The sequence below is a fragment of the Mus caroli genome, chromosome 7, assembly GCF_900094665.2.
Source record: "Mus caroli chromosome 7, CAROLI_EIJ_v1.1, whole genome shotgun sequence".
Taxonomy (NCBI): Eukaryota; Metazoa; Chordata; class Mammalia; order Rodentia; family Muridae; genus Mus; species Mus caroli.
Window position 1 is genome coordinate 146,044,640 of NC_034576.1, and position 9,830 is coordinate 146,054,469.

At 47.4% G+C, this 9,830-nt stretch overlaps 1 protein-coding gene across 3 annotated transcripts in view; it reads left to right on the forward strand.

Moving 5' to 3' along the window:
* LOC110298773 (actin-85C-like) overlaps positions 1-4,204 on the forward strand; it is a 33,014-nt gene extending 28,810 nt beyond the window's left edge. The window contains exons 8-10 of one of the 3 annotated variants that reach the window (XM_021168213.2): positions 457-645; positions 2,675-2,856; positions 3,630-4,204. In XM_021168213.2, coding sequence (XP_021023872.1) covers positions 457-645; positions 2,675-2,856; positions 3,630-3,773 — 515 coding nt within the window. In that variant the 3' untranslated portion in view covers positions 3,774-4,204. The remainder of the gene's footprint in view (positions 1-456; positions 646-2,674; positions 2,857-3,629) is intronic. The other 2 variants (XM_021168214.2, XM_021168212.2) reach the window with 2 other exon arrangements.
* Positions 4,205-9,830: the final 5,626 nt, after the last annotated feature.

Consider the following 9,830-nt stretch of genomic DNA (forward strand, 5'->3'; position numbering starts at 1 on the left):
AACAACAGATACTATGTGGAAGCCTGGTCAAAAGCCACATCTGGCTTTCAAACCTGTTGTCAGAAACCTAGGAAGGAAAGGGAGATAGCTTGCTAGGGTTTTCTAAACAAGGGTTCTCACCAGCTGTGGTCACTCCTCCTGAGAATCCACAGGCATGGGGCATTCCAGAATACCCAGGTAATGAACATGAATCACATTTTCTTGGCCTCACAAACACCATACACAGCAGGGTTACATCTTAGGGTATGCTGAAGAGATCCAGCTCTGTGCCTCTTGTGCAGAAGGGGTTACTTCCCCATGCTCTCTGTCCTTCTAAAGCCTGGCCCATAGCCTGGCCAAGACCCTGCTGAAGGGGTTACATGGACATGGTGGCTGCCTAAGAGTGGGCCATCTCCCATATGCCTACTCCCACAAGTAGCACCCTACATGCCCTTGCTTCTTGATCTTGCCCTACAGCTGACCTCGAGTACATCCGAGACCTGAAAGACAAATACAGCTATGTGGCACTGGACTACAACATGGAGATGTCAAAAACTTCAGCACCATCCTTCCAGAAGAAATTCACACTGCCAGATGGCAAGGAAATCAACCTAGGGCAAGAGGCTTTCATGTGCTCAGAGGCGCTCTTCGACACCAGCCTCCTGGGTGAGTCGTCTCGGGGCAGTGGTTCAATAGACCCTTGGCATAGAACGCTGTAAGAAGGAGGGTGTGGTAGTGTGGTGGCGGGGCATTCTGCTCTAGGATTTTCCTGCTCTAAAGTCTCCATGGTACTGTCTCCCACTCATTCCTGTTACTTTGCTGACCCCTCAATTCCTCCCCAGAAGTCTTAGCCCAACTGCAGATGGGATGAAGGGCAATCACAGCACTTGCTTCCATAGCCTGCTATTTATAACTCTGCCAGTTCGGGAGACTTTAAAATGGAACAATGAAGCCAGTTAAGGCAGAAGCACAAGGCACAGACATTTGTGAGAACTTTAAGTGTCTGAATGGCCAGTGGATTTTTATACTATTATTATTAGCATTATTATCATCATTATTATTTTGTGTGTGTGGTTTTTTTTTTTTTTTTTTTTTGAGACACGGTTTCTTTGTGTAGCCCTGGCATCCTGCAACTCACTCTTTAGACCAGACTGGCCTCGAACTCAGAAATCAGCCCTCCTCTGCCTCCCGAGTGCTGGGATTAAAGGAGTGCACCACCACACCCAGCCAGAATGGCCTCAAATTCAGAGATACACAGGCCTCTGTCTCCTGAGTGCTGGAGTTAAAGGCATGTGCTACCACTGCCCTGTTCCTGAGGGTTTTTAATGACTGTTGGCTTGGATTGGTGTTAATTGGTCTTCTCATTGCTGTGGGAAAAAAATTGCCTGGCAAAAGCAACTTAAGAAAAGAAGTTTGACTGATAGTTCAAGGTTATTGTCTATCAGGAATTCGAGGTGTCTGGCCACACTGCATCCACAGGCAGGAAGAGGAATGGATGCTGGTGCTTGGCTCCCATTCTCCGTTATACGTTATACCGTGTCCAGGATCACAGTTCATGGTGTCGCCCACATTCAGGGTGGGTCTTTCCTCTTTAATTAACCCAATCTAGAAACTCAGATGTGCCTAGATGCTTGTCTCCATGATTCTAGATCTTTCATGCAGACAGTATTAGCTCTCAGAGTCACCCTCTCTCTGGAACAGTGAGTGATATAGCTCAGCCAGACAGTGGTGCACATTGGGATGCAGAAGCAGGAAGATGACCATGAGTTCATAGTCAGCCTGGGCTACACAGTGAGCCACTGTTTCAACAAAAAGAAAGCAACGGACTGTGAAATCCCCACGGAAAAGGAAGGTCACGGAAAACCACTGTTCCCTATGATCTAAGTCTTCAAGTCATTTGTGTCATATGTGGACATACTCTGTGGCTAAGGGGGCTTAGCTCTCTATTCTGTGCTATATAGTACAAAGCGTGAAGTCTTTTCTCTGCTTTTGGTGTTTGCTCTGTAGCCCAGGCTAGTCTGGAAATCATTATATTGTCTAGGCTTAACTTAAACTTGTGGCAACCTGCCTGCCTCAGTTTCTCAAGATGTGGGATTGTAAGCATGGTAGACCACACAGTTTTTAAAGATACAATACATGCCACTGTAGAGAAGTCATTAAAGAACTCCCCAGAGGCCAGGTGGATCCCAGGGAGGAATGAAGCCTCAGGCTCCTGATGTCAGCAGAGCCCTCTGCCAGGCACACCTGAAGCACTCCATTGTATTAGTTCTTTAGCCCTTAGCCCACGATCACCCTGTGCAAGGAGTGAGGGGTGCTGATTGGCATGCACTGCCCCGAGGGACATGAGCTATAGCTACATGATACACACATCGTTCAAGGCTGGTGTCTGTTGCTTGCTTATGGAACATGTGACAAGTGAAAACAGTTACCTAGTGGCACTTTCCAAGGCTGAGTGGGGACACTGCCCTACAAACACTCACAAAACATGTGGCACCAACCTTGTTTGAACCACCGAGGGTCAACTCTTGTCAGTGATAGTGCTGGCAGGACAAGCTTGTGACCCACTTGAAGTCCACGGAACCTCAAGGTTCCTGGTGGCCCTTGGGTCTATTCAGAATCTGGAAGGTATCCCTCCCTGAAATACTAAAAATGGGGAAGCCTCTGATCTCAAAGCCTTCTTGTGCATTTCCCCCAGAGAGAGCCAACCCAGGGATCCACATGCTCACCCTGGAGAGCATCATGTCCTGTGAGAAATCCCACCTGAGGACTCTATTCAATTATATCATACTGACTGGTGGCACCAGTGCCTGTACTGGCCTACGATTTCGGATGCAGAAAGAGATGGCAATGCTGGTCTCTCCAGACTTCTGTGTGAAGGTATTGGCCCAAACCTCATCAGAGGCCTTCAGGGGTTGATCCATGAGTAGTTCTAGATTGGCTAAGGTCTAGGAATTGCACCAATAAGCAAAAGTGACAGAAGTCCCTGGCATTTACGAGAGAGAGAGAGAGAGAGAGAGAGAGAGAGAGAGAGAGAGAGAGAGAGAGAGAGAGAGAGAGAGAGAGAGAGAGAGAGAGAGAGAGAGAGAGGACACAACAAGCTAATCTGGTGTGGGAGGAGTGGCAGATGGGAAGGGGCTGCAGCTTGCAGGGTGGGCAGTGGCAGAGCTGGAGTACTGAATCTGATCAGAAGGTGGCATCATGGCATCAAGGATGATGAGCTATGGGGGTCAAGACAAGCATATAGGCTCCTTTTTGTATTTTACATTCATGTGTGTATGCATGTGGATATGGTTGGCATGTCTAGCTTCATACATGGGTTCTGAAGATCTAAACTCAGGTCCTTTTGCCTGATCCTATTTCTTTAGTCTCCTTCTGAAACAGATCTCACTATGTATCCCTGGCTGTTCTGGAACTTGCTGTGTTGATAGCCTGTTCTAGATCCTCCTGCCTCTGCCTCCTGAGTATTAGAATCACAGGCATGTACCACCAAGGCTCTCATAACTCTTAATTTAAAAAGTTAATTTTCTATTATGTGGGTCCTAGGGATGGACTAAAATTGTCAAACTCAGGCAGGTGTGTTTCATGGATAGCTTTCTAGTTAGTCCAGGGTGATTTTTTTTTTTTTGATGTGGGTCTTCTCCTCCCTCTAGGTGACTGTCTCTCCATATGCCAAGTATAGTGCCTGGATAGGTGCCTCCATCTTGTCTTCTCTCCCTCTGTTCAAGGACATGTGGATCACAAATCATGAGTATTTGGAAATTGGTCCTTCTGTCATATTTAGAAGATGCTTCTGACTGGTGGATTTTGGGTTCCATCACCTGAGCCAACATCATCACGCCTAGGCTGGGCCTTAGCCATACTGAGCAGGACATAATCAAAACAAGCTCAGAGCAAGGCCTCCTTTCTCCTGAAGGACAGTAAAAGTGTGTAACAAGGGCTGACTGCCTGGTGTCTGGGTGGCTCCTGTAGCATGCCAGTGCAGTAGGCACTGATTCTTCTGGTGTATTGGTCAGGATAAGTCAACAGTGCTGCATAACAAGCACCCCCAGTTCCCAGTGCCACAAAGTGTGGTTTGCCAATCACCCTGCTGCCTGCACCCTGAATTAAGGGTCACCACCCTCACTTGGGACCTTCTGGTAAAGCCATCATCATGTGTAATTTTGTCACTCATTATGAGTTTCTTAGAACTATTTTTGTTGCTGTAACAAAATACCTGATACTTGGTAACTTATAAAGAACAAAGGTTTATTTAGCTCACAGACTCAGGAACATGACACTGGCCTCTGTGAAGGTGATGTTGCCTTATTAGAATATGGTACAAAGCATTGTGTGCTGAGACAGTAACAGTGAGACAGTAACAGTAAAGTTGAGTCTTCTTCCTCCTCTTGTCTTTTGTTGTTGTTGTTAGGAGCCATTTTATTTTTTTCCTCCAACAAAATATTTTTATTGATTATTTGGGAGTTTCACATCATGCACTTTGATCACGCTCACTTCCCAGTCCTCTCATGTCTAACCTCCTCCCACCTTTGTGACTTCTCTACCCCCAAAAAAAAGAAGAAAGAAAGAAAAAAAGGGAAAAAAATGTGCTCCAGTGCATGGTCAAACTCCCAGTGACCAGCCCCTTAAAGACAACTGAGTCCTCTACCTGCACCCCTGCCAGGAGCTGTCAACTGAAGAGCTACATTTCAGCATCCGTATCACAATTTTTAAGAGTTCTCCTTGATGGCTTCCTGTTAGGCTGTTACGTGTATGTGGGAGGGGGGATTTCTCTTATTATAATGCCACAAATGCCATCAAGGGGCCCACCCTTACAACTTCATTTAACCCCAGTTTCCTTCCAAGGCCTCCAAATAGCATTAATATATAGATTTGGGGACTTGGTTTCTATAACAGTTTGAATAAGTCTGGCCCCCATAGATTCGTGTTCTTGAATGATTGGCCCATGGGGAGTGGCAATATTAGAAGGTATGGCCCTGTTGTAGTAGGTGTGGTCTTACTGGAGGAAGTGTGTCACTGTTGGAGTGGTCTTTGATGTCTCCTCCTATGCTCAGGCTCTGCCCAGTATAAATTGTACCTTCCTCCTGACTGCCTTTGGATCAAGATGTAGAACTCTCAGCTCCTTCTCCAGCACTATGTCTGCCTGGATGTTACCATGCTTCCTACCATGATGATAATGGACTAAACCTTTGAAATTGTAAGCCAGCCCCAACTGAATGTTTGCCTTTATAAGAGTTGTCTTGATCATGGTGTCTCTTCATAGCATCCTAAGATATCTTAACACCAGTGGCTGAACTTAGGAGTCATCTGCTGGGTTTCACTGTCAATAAGGAGACATGGGGGTGTTTATCACAGTTAATAGACACAAGTCACACAAAGCCACACTCCTACAGGAAGGAGGGGAGTTGTGTGGCACAGGGGCTGGGAGGGTGCTAACACCCCATCCTGTGCAAGGGGTCTCCATCTTTCAGGGAATGTGGTCTTCCTGGGTTTGCTGTGAGGCCAATTTCATCAGGTCTGACTATAGATGCAGGAACTGCAGCCAAGGGAGACAGGAGCAAGACTGTAAAGGCCGATGTAAAGGTCCACACAGGGACTTGAAATCTGCAAATAAGTGAGTGGGAACACTGGTGACTGAAAACAGAAAATGTAGACTGACACATAGTAAGGGAGACAAGCCCAGGCCTTAAGGAATGAATCATTCCGGTGCACTTTCCATCTGAGGTGCGTTTAGAGCTCACAGATAGTCAGCAGGCACTAGGCCCTGTCTTCCCTAGCTGGCAGCTGCTTGTCTAGGCTCTCAGTTCATCCTAGGTTTGAAAAGTCACAGGCTGTCTGCTAGGTGACTGAGTCCACAGATCAAAAAGGAGGGACTCTTGAGTCCTGAGCTAACAGGGTAGGACTCTGGGGGAGGGGGCAGCACTAGATATGGGGAAGATCATGCCTCTATGAAGAACTCAGCCAGTGAGAGATTTAGGGAGCAGAAAAGTGCAATTAGGAATTTAAAAGCATGCATTTTGTGCCAGCAGCAATGTGCCAGCCACTTTTGCCTTTTCTCTAAGCTGACACCTAACTCTGCAAGGTTAAAATAATAAACTGTTCCACTTTCACTCTCCGAGTCCCTGAGACTCTTACAGTGAAGTGATGCACTGTGGGATCTGACAGCAGGGAGCACAAGGTGGTTACTGTGACAGGGAACATCTCTAAATTAGGTGCTGGTGACTCAGTGCATAGCTGAGTCTGTTTAAGGCCCCAGTGCTGTGTCATGAAGCCAAGGCAGAGGCTTGGCACCACTGTAGCTCCTGGACAGTAGGTGTTGCCGTCGGAGACTACTGGACCTTCTGAGGCAGACTCTGAAGCCAGCCAGTCTGACAACTTGGAGAATTAGACATGTGTGAAGAGATGGTGGCCACCGTTCTGTCTGTGCCATGCGATTGAAGGAACTCCTGGGCTGAACAATAAATGAACAAAGCAGCTACCTACTGACTAACAATGTTGGTTCATCAGATGCCCTTTAACCTTGACATCTAGGTACTCCTTAACCTGGATAGGCAGGGGTCCCATAATCATACACCCTTTTGACCTTCACTGAGGTCCCTTTAACCTTGATAGTGCATGTTGGGAAGCCACTTGCTGTTGGCTCCTTCATAAGCCATGTCTGTAAACCACGAGGGGACTGCAGCACCACCCTTGAGAGGTACCACCCACCCCACAGTGGTTCTGCCTGGCTCCCGGTCCCCAGAGTCCATGGTTGGGCTCCACGCTTCTTTTTATGGTGCTTAAGACAAAAACTCCAAAAACCTCAGGTGGGAACATAGCCTCAGTCTGACATAGCCATGATGTCATCCCTGGGGGAAAGTCACCGGCACCACACACCAGTAGACCTTCCCACTGGACCCCATGTCTCAGAGGCACATCCCAGCAGCAGGACCCTGTCTGTGTGCTCCCTTGCTGAACTCTGAGTGTTCTGACCCAGGTGGTGCTGTTTTCCCCATAAATACTTGCATATCTGCAGCAATGGGTTCTGTGCCACTGTGGCTCTCAGACCTGCAGCATCAGATCTCCCATGGGCTTGTAGAAATATCCTGGCCCAGGCAATCGTTCAGGGGAGGAACCAGGAACTAAGAGTTTAGTCCCCAGAGACTCTGTCCTTTGAGAAACCTAGATTAATGAATCCAGGTTGCCAATTTGGGCTGGAATCCCTGAATTTTAGAGCTGACCAGTAGATGTCATCCTAACACTGGTTGCCAGATCTCATCCTGTCATGACTAGGAGGCTGGTGGTTTCAAAGGCTTCTTTGTGGGGATAACAGAGATACCAGAGATCACCTCTCAGCTTGCCTGTCCATGCCTCTGGGTTGGCCAGCCTGCCTTGAACGGGGTGGGGGAAGGGTAGGGGATGAGGGGAGGGAGGTAAGGAGAGCACAGCTTATGTTTGGCATTTGAAGAGGGATCAGGGCTGGGAGAGAGCCTGTCCTTGACAAATATCCAAGGTCAGAGCCTCCAAGAAGGGTGCTGTGTTGGAAGCTGAGGACTAGACCTGAAGCCCATTCCATCCCAGGACCCAGTTTGCTCCTCCAACACTGTTGTGGAGCCCTGGGTGGTCTAGTTCCTGCTGGTGAGAGATACCACCCTGACAAAATACAACTTAGAGAAGGAAGTGTTGGTCTGGTGTGCAGTTTTAGGTTACAGTCCATCATTGCTGGGAATACAAGGAGGTTGGAACTTGAAGCAGCTGGATATGTCACATACACCAAGAGCAGAAGGATGTGACTGCATGCAGGTACCTTTCTCAGTCTTACACAGTTCAAGACCTAAACCCAGGGAGTGGTGCCACCCTCTTCCAGGCTGGGGCTTTCCATGTCTAGTAACACAGCCAAATCAGTTCACCTACGGTACAGCCTGATCTAGATAATCCCTCATTGAGACCATGTTTCTAGATAAACTGTCAATGTGACAATCAGAATGAGCTATCCCACTAGGTGTCCTCAGGCAGAGGCTGCTCCATCACACTTAGGTGTGCTAGGCAGGTGGGGCACTCTGCAGGGCCTACAGCATCGACCCTCAGTCAACGGTATCTGCTGCTGGTGGTGGTACTGGGGTGGTGTGCACCTCTTACACAGTCTGCCTCACTGCATACCTCCTAAGTGTGAATCTCTGTGGCCAGCCTGGAGCTGGAGACACAACCCTCTCAGTTTGGGTCTCAATGGGGAGCTGTTTGGGACATGAGTGACAATGTGAGGGACTGTCTGTGAGAAGGCAGTGACTCTCCCCGCCCTCCTAATAGTCATGTACTATGTGAGCATGGTGTGCTTGAGGAGAACAGAAGAGAACTTTGGATCCCATGGAACTAGAGTAACAGTTGTGAGCTGCCCTTTGGGTAGTGGGGATTGAACCAGGGTCCCCTGGAAGAACAGCCAGTATTCTTAACTGCTAAGCCATTTCTCCAACCCCAATTTTCTCCTCTCTATTCAGTCTAGGACACCAGCCACTCACACTCAGTGTGGGTCTTCCCATATAATTAGCCTAGTCTAGAAAATCCCTTACAGACATTCCTGGAGGTTTGTCTTTATGGTGTTCTGTATCTTCTTAATTTGACAATATTAACTAGCACTCTGTACTTTCAACAGCCTTCATACCACCGACAGCTTGGAGGTAGATTGGGGCAAGATGGAGGGAGCCACAAGGGTAAGGCAGGAGAACAGACAAGATCCGTGAGTATAGTGCCAGCAAGAGGATGTCTGGGATATCCGGTGCCCTCGAACTCTTTGGGTCAGATAAACATTCGAAGAGCACAGTTAAATTCAGCAACTTGATACCCCTAGCAGACCGTGCCTTGGCCCTCCTCTGAAGACAGCAGCTTATCTCAGCAAAGGCTTGTGAATTAAATGCATACTTAGTGAAAAGTCACAGGGCAGCTACAGACCCCAGGGACCCTCACTAGGGAGACCTCCCACGTGGTCCTGTCTTTAACCCTGCAGCAGGTTCCATCTCCTGCCACGCAGGTGTCTGGGTGGCTAGCTGCTTTCCTCGAACTGTTGCAGGGTAGAAGTGGAGATGCAGGAAGGAGGAAGCCCCTCATCCTGGTCCACCTTTCCTGCTGACTGAGCATCATGACACAAGAACTCAGCTGATCAAGCCAAAACTGCCTGCAGAATAATGTGCATTTTCCTAAAGCCAGCAGACAAGGATGCTCAAAACAACAGATGAACCATGCTTACCTCCAACCAGAACACTTCTGCCCTTGAGTTTGATGCTTACAATCTCATGTATGGATCTTTAAGAAAAATAAGAAAGGCAGTGCATATATATTTACTTAACTTAAACTTTTTACTTAAATATTAAGCTTGTCTTAGTCTTTAAACCTCATAAATTGTATTCTTAGAGAGATATGACTCAGAAAGATTCAGAAGCATGTAGCCTTTTAAAACTTAAGCAGGGTTCTCTTAAGAAGCCTGTACCCATGGGGGTGTGTGCGCTATCCATCCTTTCCCTGCATATCTGTCTAGACAATAAATTCATTTACTTGACTTAACTATGACTCATCCAGATATTCTTTTTCAAATATTTATTTATTTATTTATGTTGACAGAAGCCATCTAGGAAAGGCTATGGCAAGCAAGTGTGTTTCCTGGAGATGGCCCCTTTACATGGCTGCAATGGGTGCACTCTGGAGAGGCACAGCCCCAGAGACTTTGTCCCAGGATTGCTCCTTGCTGCTGATATGCCTTTCCTGTCATTATTACATAGCCCAGTGATTCCTGGGTATCAGCCCACCCTATTGGGTAAATTTCCTACAAATCAACATGAAGATGAACATTCATGAATTAATACTGTTTAGATGAATTAATTATA